The sequence below is a fragment of the Abramis brama genome, assembly GCF_963993115.1.
Source record: "Abramis brama genome assembly, chromosome: 5".
Taxonomy (NCBI): Eukaryota; Metazoa; Chordata; class Actinopteri; order Cypriniformes; family Leuciscidae; genus Abramis; species Abramis brama.
In genome coordinates, this window is record NC_139967.1 from 11,738,262 (window position 1) to 11,762,069 (window position 23,808).

At 39.9% G+C, this 23,808-nt stretch overlaps 1 protein-coding gene across 1 annotated transcript in view; it reads left to right on the forward strand.

The window, feature by feature from the left end:
- The window catches only part of fam222aa (family with sequence similarity 222 member Aa), a 58,299-nt gene that overhangs the window by 18,373 nt on the left and 16,118 nt on the right, over positions 1 to 23,808 (forward strand). The window contains exon 2 of the mRNA XM_084115722.1: positions 17,175 to 17,332. Coding sequence (XP_083971848.1) covers positions 17,227 to 17,332 — 106 coding nt within the window. The 5' untranslated portion in view covers positions 17,175 to 17,226. The remainder of the gene's footprint in view (positions 1 to 17,174; positions 17,333 to 23,808) is intronic.

Genomic DNA, 23,808 nt, shown 5'->3' on the forward strand with positions numbered 1-23,808 from the left:
TTTTATGTTTCGCAGAAGAAAAAGTCACGAGGGTTTGTAAATGATGACAGAATTTTCATTTTTGGGTGAACTATCCCTTTAAAAGTGCTTAAAGGAGTTTTCTTTTTGTCATGATATCATGTTCTTCCGTTTCGTTAAGCCAAACAATTTATCCGTCTAAATATTTGTGAAGTTTCCCAGCTTGCTGATAAAAAGAGCTGTTTGTTTTGATGATGCTCTGTCCGTCAGCAACCGTATCATCTCCGCCGGCAGTGTTTACTGTCCATTATGTCCGTGCAAACACAGCCGCCGCTGATCTTGTGTGCTCTCCACACAACCTGTCTCCTCCGAGTCTGGATCATAAAAGTGCATTCAAAGCTTTGAAATGCCTCCGCTCTCCCAAGCCCCAGACACTTGCTGCATAACTCAGCTGTGTGGAAGCATTTTGCCCACTCACCCCCCCCCCCCCCGCCCACTCTTGCGGCTGCCCCGGCCCTGCTCCCCGTATTCAGGCGTCTCTCTTGACTTCTCCAGCCCTTTGTTTCCTCAGGGGATGGATGCAGCGAGCGGGGAGGGTGCGAGCTGTTCGATCAATAGCTACTCCATCTGTCGGGCCTGTGGCAGAGGCTCAGGGCGGAGGGTGGAATTCGGCACCGTCTGTGGGGTGTATGCAGGGGGCTTGTCACCGGATTCTGCCTGAATAGGGGCTCAAGGGCTGTGGCGCTGGGGTGGGGTGGAGTGGGGCGGTGTCCCCCATCCATTCTTCATTTTTGTGCCGACTCCCTCCTCGGCAGAGTGATAGTGGCTGGCGTTTGTGGATATGTGTGTCTGTGTGTGTCTGTGTGTGTGTGTAGAGATGAGAGGCGTCTATTGTGTCATTTCACAGGCTCCCGGGAGACAGGGTCACCTTGTCCCTCGTACAAACGGTGCCCTCTCTGGATATTTTGGCTGTGTGTTTTATACGAGGGCCAGACACCCAGGCTCTGAGCACATCTATCTCTCATCTCAGCCCTTTTCAGATTCCCCCTATTGAGACAGAGAAAGTCTGGAACAGGGCTTTCAAAGGGGACATCTGAGATAGTTGCACAGTTGACATCATTCTTCCTGCGAGACACTGGAGAAGCTCTGGATCTGTCTGCGCAGCTGAAATCTCCATAAACCGGCCTTTTAGGACACTGAGGTCTGTATTTGTGTTTGGATTGCGGGAAAAACTGTGCTGCCCATTTAAGACATAATACTTCTGTTTACATGAAATCAAAATGGGCCCTATTTAGTTGTTTAACTGCACATTATTCTTCGTTTGCTTTCATAATCTTTTCAACTTTCTCCTTTGAAACAACTTTTCTGGTCATATAAAGCCACAAGTAATATCATAGTGTACAGTAGGTGTCACTTTTCACAGTCCAGTCAAAAATAAATACAAGTCCCACCGTATTATCATTTTATTCCTGCTGTTTATTCCATTCAATTCAGTAAGGTATTTTGAATGACATTTCATGTACATCATCATGATCCTCAAAAGTTTGAGGTCAAGATTTTATTTATTTATTTGAAGAAATTAATAAGTTTATTCAGCAAGGATACATTAAATTGATCAAAAGTGACAGTAAAGACATTTATAATGTTCCAAAAGATATCTGTTTCATATGAATGCTGTTCTTTTGAAATTCTGTTAATCAAGGAATCCTGAAAAGAAATGTATTGCGGTTTCCATATAAATATTAAGCAGCACAATTGTTTTCAGCATTGATCATAAGATATATTTCTTGAGCACCAAATCAGCATATTAGAATGATTTCTGAAGGACCATGTGACACTGTAGACTGGAGTAATGATGCAGAAAATTCAGCTTTGCCATCACAGGATTATTACATGTAATACATTTTAAAAATATATTAAAACAGTTAAGTTGTAATAATATTTCACACTATTACTGTTTTACTGTATTTTTGATCAAATAAATGCAGCCTTGCTGAGTATGAGAGACTTCTTTCAAATGCGTTTGAATAGTGTTTTTTTTTTTTTTTTTTTTTTTTTAAGACCTGCCTATTTCTTTGTGATTATATGTTCTAAAACTTCGGCTGTTGTGACAGCTGCTTTGCCTTGATCAGTGTACTATGACGAGGACTGTGGTCCTTGGAGAGGCCCTCTCTGCTGTTATTTAATGGCATTGGCTTCACATGAAGGATGGATACAGTGGCCCTAACCTCTCTTGCTCAGACTCTCATGGCCACTGATGCCTTTTTTTTTTCAATGCTAAAAGACCCATGAAAACAAAGTGCTCATCCTTTGTTTTCCATCAAGTTAGTATCAAAATACAAAATACGATGCCAAGCGCATGTCAGCAGGCTTATCTTTTGCTCTCTTATCTGCTTGGTCATTTCTTTGATCCCGAATAGCTCACAGTTTAGGCTGACCGTTCTCCAAGGCTGTTTGCTGGTGCAGCATCTTGTCACGTAAATCTCAATTAACTCAGCCGTTCAGCCGTCAGAGACCACACCGCTTCTAAACGAGCCCTTTATTGCCTCATATCTAATTGTGTGGCTCATTAAAGCCGCTAATCAAAGAGACTCACATATCCAGCAGCAAGGTTATGTGGTGCTGAACTCGGAGATGCTGAAATCTTTCAAATGAATAGCTTGACAGCAACTCTGTAGCACTCCAAACTTTTTTGTCCTAGTAGTGTCTTGAAGAAAAATGTTCCAGAGGGACTTTAACCTATCTCTGACCTTATGCCCAACCAGGTTCACAATCCCTGGTGAATCTCACAAAAATATACCCAGGTCTTATTATTATTATTATTATTATTATTATTATTATTATTTTGAAGTCTTGTAGTAAGTGTGCGTTTTACTGTTCCTATGTGAATAATAGTAGTACAGGCTTTTTTTATAATAATAGTATTGTTGTTGTCATTACTACTACTACTACTATTAAAAATAGCATGTTTTGCTTAATGACAATTTAAGTTTGTAGGACTTTTTATATATTAGTTGTTAGTTTTAGTTTTGGGGGCTTTTTCTGATTCTTTTTTCTTTTTCATGCCGATTAATGACATTTTTACATATTACATGTCTCAGATTTTTGTTCATTATTCTCAACATTGATTCTTCATACAGTAATTTTGTACTGTAATACAGTTAAGCAAATTCTGTAATAGTGTTTTTTTTTTTTTTTTCTTGTGTTTGAGGATTTCAGTCTTACAGATGACAAGGTTTTACCTGCAAAAATACTACAATTCTGCTTTTTCCAGCACAGCCCTGCTATCTTTCTGGTGTTCCCAGAAGAGCTGTGGGTACCTCTGAGCCTCAGAGAGATTGGTGGAGAGAAGGTTGTGGTGGTCACAGAGGGGTTCGTTTGCTCTTAATGGAAGCACTCACTGGCTATCTCCTCAAGCCAGCCTGGAGCTAATTTGAGACGAGGCGGATGGATGTTTGCTGTCTCTATGTGCTCTTCCCACCTCGCATGCTTTTATCACACGGTTTTAGAAGCCGAGGTTTGGCAGGGAGGGAGAGAAAGAGAGTGGAAAGGGACATCTACCTTTTGTGTCTCCTGGGTTCTTCACCTTTACTCTCAATTAAGAAGATTTAAACAGACAGTGTTTGTTTTTGTCCACACTAAAGAGGGAGGCTCAGCAGGTGTATGCGTCTGTGTGTCCAAATAGACACGGCTCAAAGGCTGTCTCCATCAGACGGGGTTCGTTTGAGAGTATGGCGTCTTTCAGCGCGGGGGAGAAAACTGCAGTGACAGCACAATGAATAAATTGAAAAAGGCTTGTGTAGTAAATTGTCTATCGCTGGTGACAAACGATCTGATAGGAGTGTGCGGAGGCTGCAGACGCCGCCGTCCCAGCAGAGCTGTGAATAACTGGCCTATCTGCGTGCTGCTTAGCACACCGGCCTCGCTCACACGCTTAATTTATATGCTGTGAAATATTTCCCCCTGCGCAGATACGCCCGAGTGTTGGCAGGCGGTGGGGACAAACTCTGGGAATGTCCCTTCAGTGCTAATTTGGGGGACGATGACATCCAGAGTTTTCTCCCTCTTTTTTCCTCTTTTTGTTGGGAAATGCCCTTGATAGACTGTGCCTCGTTCCAATTCCAAAATTGCAATTTAGGAATTGGAATGAGGAATTTACTGAAATGAAATTCAAAGCAGGTAATGCATTCTTGGAAATGAAGTGTTTGAAATATTAAATATGATGCAATTATATAATTTCTGATAGGCATCCAGTTAAAAATGTAGAGGATTTCCATCTTTTATACATGTAATAGCCTCCAAATGCTTTGCAAATTTCATTGATAAAAATATATATTGATAAAAAATAATATGGGATTTTCTGCTTCTATAGTTTAAAAAAATAATAATAATTTTCGTAATTTCCGTCACTGCACACACACACACACAATAGATAGATAACCCTACCCTTCCCTACTGCCATTAGAAGTCACACATCCCATCATTGACGATTTGCATAGAGTAGAACTTTGTTCAACTTTGTCACATTGGCAGTGTTTGCTGTCACTCAAGTCAGCACAAAACACCAACTTTTATTGAAAACAAATGACTTCCGGTGGCTTTGTCACTGCAAATCTCTGTCAGTGTGAAATGAAAGCCCCTTCATGCTGTTAAGGACATGACGAAACGTCATGCTCCCAGGCTTTTATAATTTCTTAGGCTAAATTTCTCACTTGTCATCTAAATCTCCATTCAGACTGAAGGCTGTCAGAAATCCAAAGTCCAGACTCTGTGGAGGTGTCCTCTCTTGACGAGAGGTCCCTCCAGCCCTGGGGACCAATTAAAAGGAAAATCTCTTTCCGTCGGGTCTGGGCGGTTTAATTGTTTGTTTGTCAGTTTGTATCTGTGAGAGATACCAAGCACATTTGTACTGTGCGTACCCTTATACAGACTTCTGAACGTTTGTTGTTGTTGTTTTTTTATGTCCTGCCCTGTTTTATTTTTATGAATAAACTCTGGTTTTTCAAGTCCTGTTTGGGCCCTGCAACCAATTATGCAGACTATAAAAAATTTAAGAGGGACAGTCTTTTATAATTGAATCCTAAAGTAATAGATTCTGTTAAATATGCATGAGCTTGGCTTTATAGATGAAACTAGAATTAATGTCTATCAGAGACCCGACCAGGAAAGCATAGAGGAACGGAAAGGAGATGGAGACGGGATATCTTATCATTATTCTAATAGGGTATGATTGCCGTGGACAGAGGCAGACTGTCTACGGCTAGACGGGACGGCCAGTTTAATCGTTGGAAGTATTGAGCACATTTACTCAGGCTGGGCAAGCTGAGATGCTGAAAGGCGATCCAGTCGTCCACTGGTTCGATTGTCTCTTCTTCTTTTTTTAGGAGGAAGGTTGTGTGGTTGAATGGGAGGAAGATATGTATTGAGCTCTGGTTTGTTTTTGGCATGCTGTGTGACAGCTTAATGAGGAAGTTAAGGAGCGTGCATTGGAAGGTCAGGGACTGCCGATCAGAGAGGGAGTCGTATATCTCCACACAAAGTCTCCTCACCCGTATCCTGTACACTCTATCTGTCAATCTCTCGTCAGCTCCGCTTACCCCACCGACGGGACACATGCTGTGCTTGCCATACAAACAGATCCTTTCTTTTGGTCTATTTACGGTAAATTCAAAGGGGCAGCCAAGGAAAAACGCTTTTCAAGGTCTTCAGAAGTGCTCGACACGTGTGAACCGCCCTTTTGCCCTGTTATTTCCTATGTAAACTGTAAACCGAGACGCTCTGTTATGGGCTTGCACGGTGCAGTGAATGTAGCTAATTGCGCATTGAGTTCTGGGCAGAGGAGAAGGTCAGTTGTCGGTCCTTCCACCCTGACAACGCCATTAATCCCACAACTCCTCTCTGCACTGCTCGCAGGGCAAATGTTTCATCTCAAGGAAGTCTGTGAGGAGGAATAAAGGAGTTTATGAAATATTAGATTATTGGGCGGCTGAAGTTTTGCCTTGGAGGTGGAAGTGCTTTTTCTCATCCCTGATGTGCATGTGGCGTAAGGCCAAAATGAATGGATGGTTCCGAAGACTGAAACATCTTTTTAACAGCTCAGCTGTTTCTCCGGAAACAGCAATGACATTAAAAGAACTGTAGTTAACAGTATCATACACTTTGCTTAGATTTGCCAAGAAACCTGTCTGCAGTCAGAAGTCAGTGATTTAAATATGAACGCAAATATTTCATACCAAATTCTTCCAATAATTAGGTCTATTATCTAGATCAGGTGTTTTCAAACTTTTTGATGCCACGGACCACTAAACATTATCCAGTTGTAAGGATCCTCCAGCTATAGATTTTCATTTAGAAAGACACATTTATACTGTGAAACATTTTTTTATTCTATTTTTTTTAACCCATTTGTTTATTTTTAATTACAAAACTTATACTGAAATATTTTAATACACACATTTTTTTTAACCCATTACTTTGTTTTTTTATAAGAAGTTTAATACATAGTACTACACAATTCTTTGAACCTTTTTGTGAAGTTTGAAAATCGCTGATCTAGGTTAAGTTGATTTCAAAGCTCTATTCTCCTACTGTATGTTGTGTTTTGGGAGAAACTTCTGAGACAAAGAAATAGATAATCCAGAAATGAAAATCAATCTGTCATCATTTACTTAGCCATCTGTGGAATACAAACTGAGACGTTCTAAAGAATTTTTGGTTCCAAAAATGAAACAAAAGCAGCATAAAAGTCAAGTGTGATCAAATCTAATTTGCGGTTCTGCATATTTAGACATTCCGCGTCCCAATACACGTGACAACCAGCGTCATTTGCTATCATTCACATCAAACATGCCGCAACAGTCCTTCCAAGTTTGAAATATGCGCATACGCAAATGAGATTTGTGAGCTCCTGGAGGGCATGATTTTCATTTTTGGATGAACTATTTCTTTGAATAAAACAACTGAGAACATTAAGTCTCCTGAGCTTTGAAAGAGCAACCTCTGAGCAATATTTTTTTCCCTCTAGGTATCTGTGTGTTTGAAGTGTGGATCTGGCAAGCAGAGAAGCTAAAATGTGACACCCGGGATTAAAGGAGGGCAGTAGGGCCTACAGGCGTGATTTTAGGATATCTTACCCCTTTAATACACCATGCCATATCTCGAAACCACATTTAACCACCGACCCAATCCCTTCCCTCGTTTTCAGCAGAAATGCATATTAATAGATTAGCGAGACGAGGGGTTTGTGGATAAGCTTGGCAGTTAAAACGGAGGTCGAGCTTTAGTCTCCCACTGGTCTATTTTATTTAATTTTTTAAGTCAATGGTCACATCCTCTTCGCAGTGTAATTTAATCGGAGACTCTGTGGCTGTGGGCAGCATCTGCGCTCTGAGCAGAGATAGAGCTGCTGCTGCTGCTGCTGGCTTTTTTTTATTCTTTTTTTTAAACTAATCCTCAGATTTCTCTGCTCACCGAGCTACAGATCACTCCGCTGGGTGAAGACAATTACCAGCCTGCTTTTTCATGCTAATGCAATCTCTAACTAGATCTCTTCTCAAAAATGTGGAGGAGAGAAAGCAAGAGATAGGAATAAGGAAGGGTTTTTTTTTTTTTTTTTTAGATTAACATTTAATTATGAACAGTTCCCCGTCAGCGAAGCGGAGGGGTCAGGAGAGGAGGGCAACACACAGAGGGAAAGGGCAGGCAGTAATTTAAGATGCTGAACTCTGCTTAGGGACGTGTGTGTGTGTGCGTGTGTGTGTGTGTGTGTGTGTGTGTGTGTGTGTGTGTGTGTGTGTGTGTGTGTGCGCTTGCTCCACGCCAGAGAGAGAGAGAGGTCAGAGGGCACGTCTCATCATAAGCAGGGTTTTGCATGACTGCACCTATTCTCGAATGCCTGCATGAGGGGTTTCAGGCCTGGTGTTTGTTTTGTGCTAGGATTTTATGACATGGTCCTCAGGATAAACAGTGCTCTTGGCCTCATCGGATCATAAACTCAGTCTCGGATGAATCTCCCAAGCCTCACTTGACCTTATGATTGTCATGCTGTCTAGAGCGTTTTTCAAAACTAGCGGAGGAGACTTAACGAAACCCTCTTTGAGAAAATGACAGACACATGTGGAAGTCACTGGTTGTGCGATTTACACAAGCGTAGAGTTGGCGTGTTTGGAAGTGATCTGCTTTGTGACATTTTGCACACAAAAAAAAATCGTTTTTTATAAATTTTTTCTAAACCTGTTTTTTAACATTTATTTTTCAGCTATGTTTATTTTTCATTTATGCTGTCAATTTATTTTTATTTTTTCAAATATTTTTTCTGAATCACTTTTTTATTTATTTATATTGTCAATAAATGTGTTATAATTTGACAGTATAAATGTATACTGTAAAATTTTTTAATGAACCCATTATGCCCTTTTTTTTATCTATACTACACTGAATTTCTTTTTTTATTTTAATACAATGTTTTTATTTTAGTGTATTTTTAAATTATATTTTTTAGAATAACCTAAGTGAACTCGCAAGCATCCACCAGTGACTCAGTGTAAAAAGTGCTGGCGATTACACGAGCGTGTCAGGTAGAGTTGGCGTGTTTGGAAGCGATCTGCTTTATATGTCATTTTGCAAAGCAGCTTTGTCAGCCGACTACAGCCGCCCAAATGTCTCTGCAGCGATGAACTTGGATACCTCTCTTTGAAGGCTCCTGTGAGCGTATACACATATCTGAGACTTATCAAAAGATTACCATTCCACACACATTTCCTTCTTTAGTGGCCACCTTCACATAGATACACGTGCGCATGTGAATTACACACACCTCACCTTCACTACCTCATGTCCCTTGGAAGGGGAATGATAAAGCGGGTCTTTATCAGGACAGCTGTGTGATATGGAAGGTGCCGGATATTTCCTGCCACAAGGGCCAGGCAGGGCCGTTATTCACGCTCTCTCTCTCACTCTCTCTCTGATTATTGGACAGAAAACTGATAATCTTAGAGGAAAAGATGTCTGATAAAGCATGTGTGTGTGTGTGTGTGTAAAGCCTATGTTTTGAAGGTTAAGTGGCAGTGGATTTTATGGTGGCTGGGCAACATGACTGAATGACATTGTGTTTTATATTTTATATAAGTTTTTATCTTTATCGCTCACATCAGTCTGGTTTATCATTTATAGTTTTGTTATGGTGAGAATAAAAAGTCCCAACTGCATACTTATTTGTGCTTGCAAAATGTATTTTTCCCAGTAATTGATTGTTCCTCGCTCAGTGGTAATGGAAACTGAGGTCAGCAGGCCTGCAGGTGCATTCTGGGATACTGGAGTGTGTCCTCAGAGAACACTGATACCGTACATAGATGTGTAAACTTTTTGACTTCAATTATTTTCTATCGATTTGAACTATTGATGGTACATTACATTTTTACATCAGCGTGTATGATTTAATTATTTGTCTTATTCGCCCTCCCTCAAATGACAACGGCTCATCTTTCAGACTTCAGCCCCTCAGGCTGTTGTTTAAACAGCACAAACAATGAACAAAATACAGCAAGAGAAGACACTTGAATATTCACACTAACAAATGAATGCCTTCAGGGGGTGGGGGTGTTGTGCACAGAATAGGCCATTGTTTTCATTTTGTGTTAATCCTAAACAGTGTTCTTGTGTTATGTGAATGAGTTCAGATGTGTGACAAACAGTTTGATGGTCAACGCTGTGCTTTTTTTTTCTTTTTTTTTTAGTTGTTCTTTTCTGTTGATTGTTGCAGTTTTACGTTCAACCAACTGCTCCGATGCGTCTTTATTTAGATGTGGGACCTTTACACTTGGGCTGTGCAATCTTTCTTTTACAATTCATTGTATTTAAATGCTTTGTAAAGAGAGAATAAGTCCTGCACATTGCTGTAGCTTGAACATTTTTATAATATATATTTATTTATTTATTTATTCCAGTATTGAATATTTAATTGTCCATGCTCACTATTATGTTGCTACTATTTTTGCATTTAGGCATGTAGATGTAAAAGTTTTATGAAATCATAAGGCTACTTTTATTAAAAGATTAAGTTTAAGTGAGCGTTGGATGATGGAAAAGGTAATCTCACAGTGAATATTCATTTTTCATACTGTACGTTATATTCATGTGATGCCTAAATTCACTTGTAGCATTTAAAATGCGTGATTTTAGTTTTTCTTTATCTTTAATTGATTTAGACAAAGTGGAAATGTAATATCGGTCATTTATCAGTTATGTGGCCATTACATGGAAATAATTATCTACATATCTGTATATTATCGGTCATTTTCAGACAGAAGGTAATATCAGTGCATCCCATTTATTTAAACCGCAAAAATATTGGTTTGTCATTGGCATCAAACTACGAAAAAAGTCTAACATTGTTTCCTAAGTATGATGTGACGACAGGTTTATTGATTGTCACCCTATTGCACTATTGATGGATAAGCTACTCTGAAAATGTCCAAATGTCATTTTATTGTGTTATTGTGAGTGCACGTATTTTGTGAATGCATCAGCACTGCTTTAGACAGGAAGTTCTTCCATGTGACCTCACATGCACACATGTCAGCGTCATGCATTCAGCATCTCGTCTCAGCGGTCAATTAGCTGGTGCTTCAGCCACCGACGTGACAGCGTTAATGTGAGCTATTGTAGCGTGATTCAAGATAACAGGCGTGTGGTTTCACGTGCTGTGACAGAGATAGACTTCATCGTATTATCATCCAGCTCACATTTACAGGCCGTGTGGAGAGCTAAAAAAAAAGCAAGAATTTACCGCTGCAATATGTTTATGCTCATTCTTCGAGCTGCAAAATAAACCATCTTCCATCTGCTTGCAACAATGGCTGACCTGTGTTCAACCCTGGAATGGAGGCGGACTCTTTAGCAGATGTGGATATTGTGTGTGAATATTGTTAGCTATTGAGTGAGACTGTATGTATAGTGGAAAAACGTGCATATATTGCTTGTTTGTTTGTTGTCAGCAGGACTGTTTTCGCTCTATGGCTTTTACATCCTCTCCTGCATTCATGTGTTGTTAGGAAGCGCCGGGTCTCCTATGCGTGCGTGTCTTGTTAACAGTCATCGGATTTATGTCCCTTTGTGCGTGCCCGTCTGCAGATGTCCCCTCTGAAGGATTGTTTGTTTGTGAGTGTTTTACATTCTCGTTTGTCCTTGTCCTGTTGCATTATTTGTGTGTGTGTGTGTGTGACTGAGTTATTCTGATTGTTTCTAATGTCGTCTGCTCAGCGTGTTCAGCAGCATGTCTGTGGGGTTGTTATATAGTAGTGTTTGAGTGTCTAAGATTGTGTGTGTGTGTGCTCTGTAGTGAAGTTAAGGGGTCGGGGACTCTGTCTGTCCCTCTAATGGGCTCTTTCATTGCTTTCCATTCAGCGGTGCGGTGTGTGTGAGGGATTATGGGGGACTGTAGTGGCTGCTTGTTAAAGCTGAAGAAAAGGGTCTGGGTGTGTCGATTGGATTAACTTGTTTGGGCTTATTAAGAGGGGAGACGCACAGGCCTTTTAAAAGCACTGCATGGGGCTCTCTGTCTCATACACACAGACATTCACACACACACACACTCACACCGAGCTGGCAGGTCACCATTCAATTAGGAAGAGAATCCCCCCTCCTATCCGTCCCCTCAGCCTTCAGATTTCGCAGACAAACGCAAATGCTCCTTCCTCTCTCCCTCCTTAACATCAATAAACATAGAATCCCTACAGGCTGAGTCTATATTGGTCATAATGGAGGATTTTATAGACAGTAAATCAACTTTTACCCAACATGTTTTTGTCTTAGGTTCTTTTATCCTCACTAACACCTTTTCGTTTCACCTTCCCCTCACTTTCCTATCGATCCTATAGATCTTTTCGGCTCCCCCACAGAAGTGCACTTCAGGGGCTCAAGCCAGCGCGAGGTTAATTCGCCCGCCAGAGATCTCGGCATGCATCAGACAAACTAAGTGCGTGTCTACCTGAAACTGTATATTGTTACAGATACAAAACCACTTTAATTACGGTGACTGATTTATGCACAGACTACTTTGACTTAAAGCTACACTGTGTAGGATTTTCTCCCATCTAGCGGTGAAATTGTTTATGACTACCAACTGAACATTACTTTCTAGCCCCTCCCATTCCGAGGGCGTTTTAACTCCTACGGTGGGCGTTATTTCAAATCTGCCGGCAGTCGCGAGTAATCTCCCCCTCGCATTTGTCACGGTGCCACTGAGTGTCAAAACGCGAAAGGCGAAGCTTGAATTTCCAGGTATGTCCCTCTTTGGCTAATGTATTTTCAAGATGGAGGCGCAACATGGCTGCCACCATTCGAGCGACTCGCTCGTATGTATTCTAAATGGCAGATTCTACGCTTACGAGAATACTTGATTAGTTGGTATAAGTAATTACACATTAATGAGTACATATCATTTTGAAAGAACAAAGTGTTTTTTGCAAAGAATCAACTTAAAAAATTACACAGTGTAGCTTTAAGCTACATGTCTCAGTTGGAGTGTTTTCATTCTAAAGATTTGTAAGTGTAATTTGTCTATCCACATTAAAAGTAGAGCTGTGAAACGATTAATCGCGAATAATCGCATCCAAAATAAAAGTTTGTGTTCACATAATATATGTGTGTGTACTGTGCATAATTATTTTGTATATATAAATACACACACATGCATGTATATATTTTAGAAATATTTTGTTCAAACAAATTGTTCTTAAATATTTACATGCATGTGTGTGTATTTATATATATACAAAATAATTATGCACAGTACACACACATATATTATGTGAACACAAACTTTTATTTTGGATGTGATTAATCACGATTAATCGTTTCACAGCCCTAATTAAAAGCAAAGAAATGCTGCGTAACATCACCCAGCCGCAGCCAGAACATTATAGACTTGCAGTTACGTTAAATTGGATATCAGCCATAATAAACTGGCAACTAGCGCAGTGTGAATCATCAATTTTTTTATATACATGTAATACACATCAAAAATTTGACGATTCACACTGCGCTAGTTACCAGTTTATTTGTCTTTATAGGATATTTTTTATGTTCTTTTATTAATAGATTCAGATGACCTTTGCCATCATCTAACGCTCAAAGTTTTGAACCTAATTTTCCAGTAAAAAAAAAACAATGATAATTTAATTCTTTCCTCACCATTGATGGAATTTTCCGTCTTTTATGAGACAACGCTTCCCCGCTATTGACGGAAATTTCTGGCTTTCTGTTTTTTCACTTTTATACAGTAGGGGGCAGAGTTACTCATATTCTGAAAGATTACTGAATCTCCTAATCAAAACACAGGTGAAGAAGAAGCAGAAACAAGCGATGTCATAGATCATCAACATTAAACAGCATATCAAAAATGCCTAAGGTTACCGTATGAAATGTCGACCCAGGATCTCGTTCTGAATCCGATCCAGACGTATCTTCTCAGCTTTTTGCTCAAAATGTTGCTTTTTTTATGAAACTTACCCACATTCAGGTATTGATAAAAAGGTATGCATGAAGCTAGAATAAAACTTTTTTTTTATTTTATTTTTATAAAGCCAAGGGTCTGTTCATTCGTTGGTATATTGCATGTCCAGATATTCATACAACAAAATATTCTGGGGGCCATGACATTTTTGTGATCAAAAATGCTTGGCGGTAGCTGGCAACTTTTCTCATAAACGCTGGCTGGGAAAGAGTTAATAACACTTGCTATAGTTTAGTAAATCTCAAAACTAAACAAGTGAGTTTAGTTTTTAGGGTTTGAATTTTAACTTCACACACAAAAGTGTTGAATTTAAATTTTCATGCGTTTAACATCTGATATTGCTTTTACATTAAAATAATTATCTGTATCTGTCAGAATTTAAATATATGTGCATCCCTATATAATGCTAAATAAAATATATATATATTTTTAAAACTTTTAAAATTGTGAAGTGTTTCATTGTAAAGTGCATTAGTTTTAAAATCTTCTGCTCTTTGTTAGGAGGTCTAAAGGCTCTGAAAACACAGGATGTTAGAGGGACATCTATGAATTCGGTGTGGCTGTAGGGCTTAAGATGAAAATCATATGCTAAATAACAACAAACCAAATCCATGCTGTCTTGGTTTTAGCTATACAAGCATGACTTGTTTCTTAATCTTGTAGTGGTGCAAGAGTTCAATCATATCTCCTAGAAAATGTCTCACTATTTTCAGGTATGCGTGAGGTTTGTTCCCAATGACAGCTTATAAACCCTCTAGTTTTATGAAAAAACAGTGATAAGAGAATTTGCAAATTTGTAATGTGGCTCGTATCTCAAGAAGCAGACACACAAGTGCAATTGCAGAAATCTTCCAGCGTTTGCTGTTCGTCGTGTTGAGCTGGTACTGCTTTTGACTGAAGGGAGACAATGATGAGTCTATGGTGGTGGGGATTTTATTGGTGTTGCAGCTGATTTACTCAAATACATCGATAAGCATATGTTAGCTGACATAGCTACACAATTTCAAAGTGCATGCGTGTTTACTATAAATAAATATTGACAGACATACAGGCAGACCTGAGTCGCTTGTCGATCTCACACTCATTCTCTGCTCAGTTCCTCATCATCTGCTCGCATTCACATGCAGATTTTCGGAAACAGTCTCAGGAAGGGCTAATCCATTTCCCCGCTGTGACAGAAAGCCATTGAGGAGACAGAAAGCGAGAGAGAGAGAGAGAGAGAGAGAGAGAGAGAGGTGTTTACCGATGAGCCTGGATCTTTAAATAACACAGATTTCACATGTCAATAAAATAGAGCGATTCAGCACACTCTTGGATTGCATGTTTTCGGTTGTTGTTCACAGTTTGAGGATTTGTTCCCTCAGAAAGTCTGACTGACAAGATGGGTGGTAAAGGGTTGTCAGGCGTTCTCACTAAGCTTCAAGATGTTTCTGCATCAGTTTAATCATGTTGCCATCTAAAGAGCTGTAATTTACACAGTTGCCCTCTGGCATGGCTTGATTTAGCCAAGGAGGACATGTTCCCTAGATCTTTTGTTGGTGCTGGAACAAAATACCTATAAATTATAGCCCTAGTTGTACCCCTGACCCTAACCAATCACAGGGATAATAGATTAAGAACGTAGTTCAAGCCCCTAACCCCAGCCATAAGCCTAATCCTAAAACCTGATTGGTCGACAGGAATGCTGTTCCTAACAAGGATATTGATCCAGCCAGGAACATGTCGTACCTACTTAGGTAAACCATGTTAAGCGTTTCACCAGGGTTATTATGGCTTTGAATATTTTTATTTTTATAAGAAGTTTTTATTTCCATTTTATTGGTCTTTAGATATATTTTTTAACTTTAGTAATTGTTAGTCTTCAATCAATCAATGTTAAGTTTGAATTTATTTAATTGTTTCGTAGTTTTCTAGTTTTAGTTTTTATTTTGGTTCTAGTATTTTAGGGCTGCCAAAGTTAATGCGCTAAATGGTATAATTTAAAAATTTGTTTCGATTTCTGCAATTATCATTGCTATAGAAGTATTTACATGTTTAATGTAGGTGGGTTGTAAAGGTTTCAAGAATTATAATATATCAAATCAAAAAAGTAAATCTAAAATTAATTTGTGGCCATTTTTATTTCATTCATTTATGAAGAATTTTTGTGTAGGTAATTTTTTTTTTTTTTTTTTTTTAGTTAAAAAAATTTTCATTTAGTTTTTGTATAGTTCACTTGACATTAACACAACATGATTAATTAATAATTAATTCTTGATTATTATTATTTTTTTTAATTATGTGCCTCACAGTTAGGTGTTTTGGAACAAACACAATCATATGAGCCGTGATATTCCATATTATAAACAGAGGTGAAAATTAACCTTAATGTCTGTGTTAAGTTCAGGAGGTCATTGTTCTTTATTGACTGTCAGTCGTTAAGCATTTTTAATGTTCGATATGCTTGCACATTTGTGCTGAAATCAAAGTCCTGTTCTAGGTAGCCTTGTGCTTGTGTCAAAAGGTTGAAGGTTTGAGCCCTTCATTGTGCCCTTGAGCAAGGCACTTCACTTAAAGCTACTCCAGCAGGATTGTTCCTGTAACTTACTATTACACTTTCTTTGCTAGTCTGGTTGTCGGCTGGTGGGCGGCAGTGCTGCCTGAAACTTAGTCAGATGGTCCTATTACGCATTCTCCAACAGAGCTGCTGTTTCCTGTGTCGGCTGTCTGGCAGCGCGCCCCGTTTTCTCTTCTTCCTCTGGAGCGAAAGAGCTGAAGATGGAGGGAGGCAGAGCAGGAATGCATCCAGAGATTTATGGCCCGGGGGGAGATTGATTACGCCCATCACTGGCCCTGATGTGCGCTTGGCATTTGCCCCCCACCCGACTCATCAGCATGTTACACATACACCCACACACAATATGGACATTTACACTCCAAGCAGAAAATCCAGGAAATCGCCTCGAGATCTTTTTGGACAAAATACCGTCTCAGTCACCATCTGATCTGCAGACAGACTCTCTATTTCTCTCTTTTTTGACATCCCCATCATTTAAAAAAAAAAAAAAAGAGAAAGTGTTGTCAGCAGCAGGTCAGTGCAGGGTTTTGTTCCTACCGTGTGTGTTGTGAGCAGTGATGGGTGCTTTATTCCTCTTGTGACTGAGGGAAGTGATAGGCTGCTGATGGATGGGTGCTGTGGGATGGCCAGGAAGGACGGTGCTGCTAGATTCCCATGAGATGCAGCACTTCTGTCTGTGTGTCCTTCTCCTGTGTATCACAGGTGTGAGTTAAAGAACTAAATTAAAAATACATACGCGGTATGTTGGAGCCATGGCCTAGTGCTTGCAAGTATGAATCTGGCTCATTGCATTCCCTGATATTTTTCCTATTTTTATTTATTATATTATATTACTCTATTTTTTATACTTAACAAATATAAATATTTATTTTATTAATACTTTTAATATTTACACTTTTAAATTATTTGTGCTTTTGAAAAATATTAATATTTGTAATATTTACACTTGTATTTTATCTTTTATCTTTTTTATTTAAAAAAACATTATGACTTTTGTTTACAATAAATGTGGCCAGAAGCATGTCCCCTGGTTCCCAGATGACACTTTATAATACTGGTTTTCCCATTAAAATGAGTGTAATTCCTCTATGTCTTGCTTAATCTTCTGACTACATTATTAAGCATTTGAACAATTTTATTTTACAGGTCGGCCTCGGCAAACCGGTGTCTGTAGAATCGTACCTGCGTTTGCGCAGTCATGCTGGCCTGTCTGCAGAGGAGGCAGAACCCTGCACCCCAGCACGCCACGGCCGTCTGCAGCAGCAGCAAGAGTCTTGAGCCAACGCAACACATCCACCGCAAATGTGAGCAGCCTGTGTTTCAGAGTTTACATTTCTGTTTTTTGCTTTTTTAGATTACATTTATCATAAATGGCAAATACAAATGGTTGACTGCAAACTGGTTTGGCCTGCTGGTTGCTGACACTGTATATTAGATTTACTTCCTTATGATGAGACCGAACACTCAGATTGAATAATTAAATGTGACTGTGTATTTAGGCACTGACGACAGTGAGGATGAGTTAAATTAACTTTGACGATAGACTTTTCTTTCACACTCTTCTATTAAGAGAGCTTTTTTTTATGTCAGTATGATGAAGCACATTCATGAGCCCTGAAATCACATCACATTCATTTCATGCACCAAGAAGCTTCACTCTGCTCACAGTGGCATTGTTTAGACATGAATAGTTAACATCTTGTTTTTCGCAACCTTGATTCGAGTCCTATTGGCTTTGGTCCTTGTACACTTAAGTACAAGGACCAAAGCCAATAGGACTCGAATCAAGGTTGACTCTTCAAAGCCAATAGGACTCTTCTCTTTTAGTATTTTATTATTATTTTACTCCATTCTACTGTAGTGGTATTTTGATGTATACTGTGTGAGAAAAATATTTGTCATTTATTATAAAAACAAACAGATTGAATAATTGACTTTTATATTATCATTGTACTGAGCAAATTGTTAAAACATAATCTGAAAAATACATATTTATTTTCATATAACTATGCAGATATTTTTCTATCTGTGAAATACTATTGTTCTTAGTAAAATATAATAATAACAATACATGTACAATTTATTATTACCAATTAATTTTATTAATTTTATTTTTACCAGTCTTTAAAAACTAAATAGTAATATTGTCAAATGTGTTGCAAAAAAAGAAAAAAAGAAAAGAAAAGTGAAATAAATAAATATCTTAACTGCATACATTAACTTTGACAGCCCTAAAAAGAAACCTGTGCCAAGAACATAAATAAATATTTTTCTATTTTTGGAGCTGTGGTGTTCCAAACTATTCTTCCTTTTTGTGGTTGAGCACCCTCATTGAGCTTTTTGCCCTTTGGATGTGCGCACTTTGTGTTGAATCTTTGTGGAACAAAAAAACAAACAAAAAAAACATAAATTCTCAAATGTTTTGCAGGTATCATAGCAGACCCTCAGGCCCTAGTTTAAAATCCCCTACTATACTGAACTAATCAACCTAATCAACTCTAACTCTACCCTACTCCATTATACTCTACATAACCTCTACTTCTCTACGTGCTGCTCTGTGAGAAATGTCTGGGACTATATGAAACATTTGTAGTGTCTTGTCTTTGTTGTTCAATAGCCATTGGATCAGCAAGAATTTAAAGACTTTACTGCAGAGGTTCCCTGGCATGGCTTCAAGGCTTGTTACTCAACCCTGGCCTTCAGGTTAGCTAAACATTTGCAGTGGTGGATGTCCTTACAGACCTACCCGTATGCAAATATACACATGCTGAAACAAATCTGCTCATTTTCCATAAGTCGGTTTCACACATATGCATGAGCAACCCATGTTGAACAGGTCCTCTGGTTGCCCCACTCTACAATTGTGTATATTAGTATGTGTATCTCCATGTTTGTTCAAGGTTCAGACCAACAAATCTCGTTCTGGCAAGCTCTGAGATTTTAAGAAAGTAAAGCACAGCCTACTGTTTTTGTTTTTTCCGACAGAAGATCCCAGGGCTCTGCTTAAAGCTTCAGATTAGACTTAAACTGAGGGGGCTCTTGCTGTAATGAGAAGGAGAGAAGAATGGAAAGAATAGAGAGGAAGAGGGGGTTGTCCTTCTTCTTTTAGAACGGTCCATATGCATTCAGTTCTGTTTTGTTGGCGTGGCAGTATTCCATATGCACAAGCTGATTACTGTGAGGACAGGAGATGAGCAGAGGAACATGCAACTTCTAACCACTATCCCTTAGGTTCAGCTCTAAGCTCAGAGCAGCTTAAAGGTAATAGGATGGCATTGTCCTCCTGCTGCTCACTGATCAGCGTAGCAGCGTTCTGCTTTCTCCTCCTTGGCAAACAGGAAAAGGTTAAAAGGACAGCTTTTTTGGGAAAGCATGGGCGCCTGCTGCATTTCTTCGTGTTTTAAGAAGTGTGTATGTCTTGTAAGAGAGCGAAGTTTGAGAACAAGAAGTGAAAGAGCTTCACTGGTATAATTGAAATGAATGAGTGGTCGGAGCTGATGGCCTCGTGGGCAGCGCTCTGACATGTAGCATGGTTGCGCTTCAGGTTTGTGGTTTGAATCCCGTCTCAGGTACCTTTCCGGATGATGGATGGATGGATGAATGAATGAGAAGATGATGAATGAATGAATGAATGAATGAGCGGATGGATGGATGAATGAATGAGCAGAAGGATGGATGGATGGATGGATGGATGAAGAAGCAGATGGTGATGAATGAATGAATGAATGAATGAGCAAATGGATGGATGGATGAATGAGCAGATGGACAAATGGGTAGATGGATGGCAGGATGAATGAGTAGACTGACAAATGGATGAACTGATGAATAAGAAGTTTCAAAGATCAATGATTTTGCATGGAAAAGAAAGGGAAAAAAGCATGTTTGAGAGAAAAAGAAAAGAAGAATGAGAGGGCAGAAGAGATGGAGACCGCCATGCTTGATTTAAATTGATTCCCTCCCTCCAATTTCAGCAGGATTTAGCCACTTCCTTTCTAGACTTCTTATTGAGAAGCAGTCAGTGGGGGTCTGAGGCTGAAATCAATGGGAAAGAACCGTTTCTTTCTCTCTGTCTCACACACACACAGGCACTCTTCCTGGCATCAGTTTGCTTTTGATTGAGAGATTGCTGCAGTAAAGCACAAGCTCATAACAATAAGTAAAAGACCTTTGTGTGTGTCATTGATTGGAGAATCTGTGTCTGCGCTGTGGTTTCAGTACACATGGACCACACCGTCTGGTCTGGGGCTGCAGACAGGTGTCATCAGGCTTTGGACTGAGACACATTCTTGGCTGATGTCTGAAAGATGATGAGGTGGTTCTTCTCAGATCCAGCATGAGAGAGAGGATTTGAAAGGGTATTCAAATAACTATAAAGTAAAAGCCCCCTCTGCATGCAGATGCTGAGCGCCTGCACAGTTCATTGATGCAACTCCCATTAAAAATACCTCATACTCTCAATAAAAAAAAGGACTTAACTGGCTCCAGCATCAGCTGCAAGCGCTCAGATCGGCCCGCCAGACAATCAATTTCCCCAGAGTGCATGGAGCTTAGCGGGCGAGAGAGAGAGAGAGAGAGAGAGAGAGAGAGAGAGAGAGAGATAGGAAAGGTTGTTTTCATTATCACACCTCTTTCCCTGTCTGAGCAGAAAAAAAGCTTGAAAAAAAAAACAAGAGAGAAAGCTGGGCGAGTTGCAAAGTGAAGGTAGCGAGAGGCCGAGAAAGAGTGAGCGAGCAACATGCTTTTTAAGAAGCCCGTTGACCGTCTGCCCTTAAAAATATCGTATTAGATTAGCTTCAGTGAGGAGGCCTTTTGAGTTTCCCCCCTTCTAGCCAAGAAATGAAAAAGAAACGGCAGGCATTAGTTAAATTATAAATCACAGCCGCTCGCTTTCAGCATGCCTAAATTCTCCGAGTATGTGGCGGCACTCTCACACGTCAGGGCTTGTCATTCCTAATTAAATCTCCCTGTTTGGGTGACATTTGTAGCTGTCGTCCAGCCCCCCGCCAGTGTCTGTCTGCCAGTAGCTTAGATGGAGACATGAAAGTCTGAGCGGAGGGCCGATCCCCCTTCATCACGGAGCACCCTGGGGACTGGAGCACCGGGGCCGGACACATCACACACACTCCGACACTGACCTCTGCAATGCATTCTGGGGGATTTTCTGCCTACTTTCCTTTCATAGCTCGTTCTTTCACACTTTCTTTCCCTCACTCTTTCTTTCAACTCTTTTACTTTCCTTTGTTTTTCATTCATTCTCTTTCTTTCTTTTACTGTTACGTTATTTTTCTCTTCCAATATTTCTCTTTCAATTTTTATCTCAGTCTTTCTTTTTCTCACGCTTTCTCTTTCTATCCCTTGCCCTTTTCTTTGTTTTTCATTTTTCTCTCTCACTCTTTCCTTCATTCTCTTTCAGTCAAGCACTTTTGTTTTCTCCTCTTGTTTGCTTTTTTCCTTTGCCGTTTCATTGTTTTTCCTGCTCATTTTCACTCTCCCAGCAAGCAATAGCCATCATTTCAGCATCTAGGTTAACTATAGACCCGATATAGTCCGGCTATGAGCAACCCACTTCTAGCCAAAATAACCTTGAATTTGGTTGCATGTCGTTTTTGCCCAAATAACCTGCGAGATGTATGATATTCCATCATGTAAGCAAAGTAAACAGTGATTACAAAGTGTTTGGTTTCATTTATTCACTCATTTAATTTCTTTGTTATCTAATTGATGACTAGTCTATTATTGGGCTATGGTTTAGACGTCTATTAAATTTTCACTGACAGCCCACATTTTTCCTTGTTTTAGCCTAGACGTCTGGGCTGTGTTTGGACGGCTATTAGACGTCTTTTACACGCAAAATTTCTTACTGGGCTGTTTCACTCATTTTTATTTTTTGCACTCTTCCTATCTTGCTTTTTCATTTCTTTTTTCCTTCCTTCTCTCTGCAGTTTAATTTTCTCCATAGTGTTATGTGTGCATGCTTATGCTGCAAGTGGTCTGTTACACACGCTCACCTGTGTAAGGTGTCTGTGAGAGATTCAGGTCCAATCACAACATTCTTCTCCCTCTGCCCTGAGCCACAGCAGGCTTTGGCAGCCAATCAGATGCACATATGGCACTGTGACATCATTTGCAGGGTCACAACATCCAATCCGGTAGAGAGAGATTATCACCTCCGAAGGCCTGATGGGAAAGATTTGAACCATGTGAGAAGCAGAAGTCAGCATCATACTGATAAGACATCAGAATTGGACTGAGCCTTCAGTTTTCACATTAATAGCTAAAGGTTTGTGGAAGGGTTATGAGATGTTGATCTCTGCCAGAATGTATTTGGTTCCAGAAGTGCAATGTTCCTCCAGTCCAGCAGGGTTCACCGTACAAGGAAACAAATCACATTTACCGCAAGGTGCAGGTAAAGGGTCCCACTGTTTGCGGGGATTTGTATTTATCCTGAGTGAACTTTTCCTCTGTTTCATGATTCTGAGGTGTGTAAGAGATGTTTATTTCAGTTGGTGCCCTTTTAGAGCTTATATTACCCATGATGCTCAATTAGCATTCATATTAACATCTATAACTGACTAGGCAGTGGCAATCAAAGGATTTTTAGTGCTGTTTGTATTCAATCCTGCAGTCTTCTTTGCCTCTCAGGGTTACGATTGGCTGATCGCCCTGCCAGCATCCTGCAGACACACCCAGAGGCTCATTTCCGGGCACTGCTGGGGACCCACTAGCCTTGCTACTCATTTGGTGCCCATCCTGGGGCTTTGGGTGCCATTGGCACAGAGGGCAGAGCAGGGTGGAGAAGGGGGCCTGGAATGCTAGCGGCTGTTGCCATGGATTTGGCAGACGTAAGCGAGATGCCCTTTAAGCTGGCGCGTGGGCCTCCCAGGTGTACGTATGTGTTGTAAAGAGGTAGGGAGGGCAGGAGAAGGGGAGGAAGAGGTGGAGGGGGTCCAAGACTTCTAGAGCAGTTGAGGAAATGAGATCACACTCTGAAACTGACCTTCTGTTGGGGGCCAGGAGACAGGTTAGAAGATGCAGAACATGAACGCACACACACACTAAGTGTGTTATCTGTCTGTCTTCTATCTATCTATCTATCTATCTATCTATCTATCTATCTATCTATCTATCTATCTATCTATCTATCTATCTATCTATCTATCTGTCTGTCTGTCTGTCTGTCTGTCCTATACATATTCTGTCTAATCTGTTTCTCTCTGTCTATCAATCTATCCGTTTCTCTTTCTTTTATAAATAGAGAATATGAAGAAGATATTTCTCTATCTTGTCCATTTCTCTTTCTGTCTCCCTGCCTGTCTGTCCATCTATCTGTCTTGCTTGTTGAAAAGCAGCCATGTAATGTGTTTTGAAAGAGGAGATTAGTGAAGAAAGATAAACCGATCATATTCACATGGTTTGTGGTGTGTGTGTGTTTGTGTGTGTGTGTGTGAGAGAGAGAGAGAGAGAGAGAGAGAGAGAGAGTCAAGACAGTACATGACGTGCTAAACTAACATTGTTGCTCCTTTGGGACCTTTAACATCAATTAGAATAGCCTGCCTGACACACTCACTCTCCTCTGGGTAAAGAGTGTATGTGCACTAACAGTCTCTCTTGCAAATTAGTATCACAAGCATTAATATGAAAGACTCGGTGTGCTTGATTGGGTTTCTTGTTTCCTGTCCTTACACGTCTCTGTGGTCTAATATTCTCAGACACGTTGTCAAAAAGCAAACAAAGACGTGTTTAGATATAAATAAACAAGTGTTAGAGATGAAAATAGATC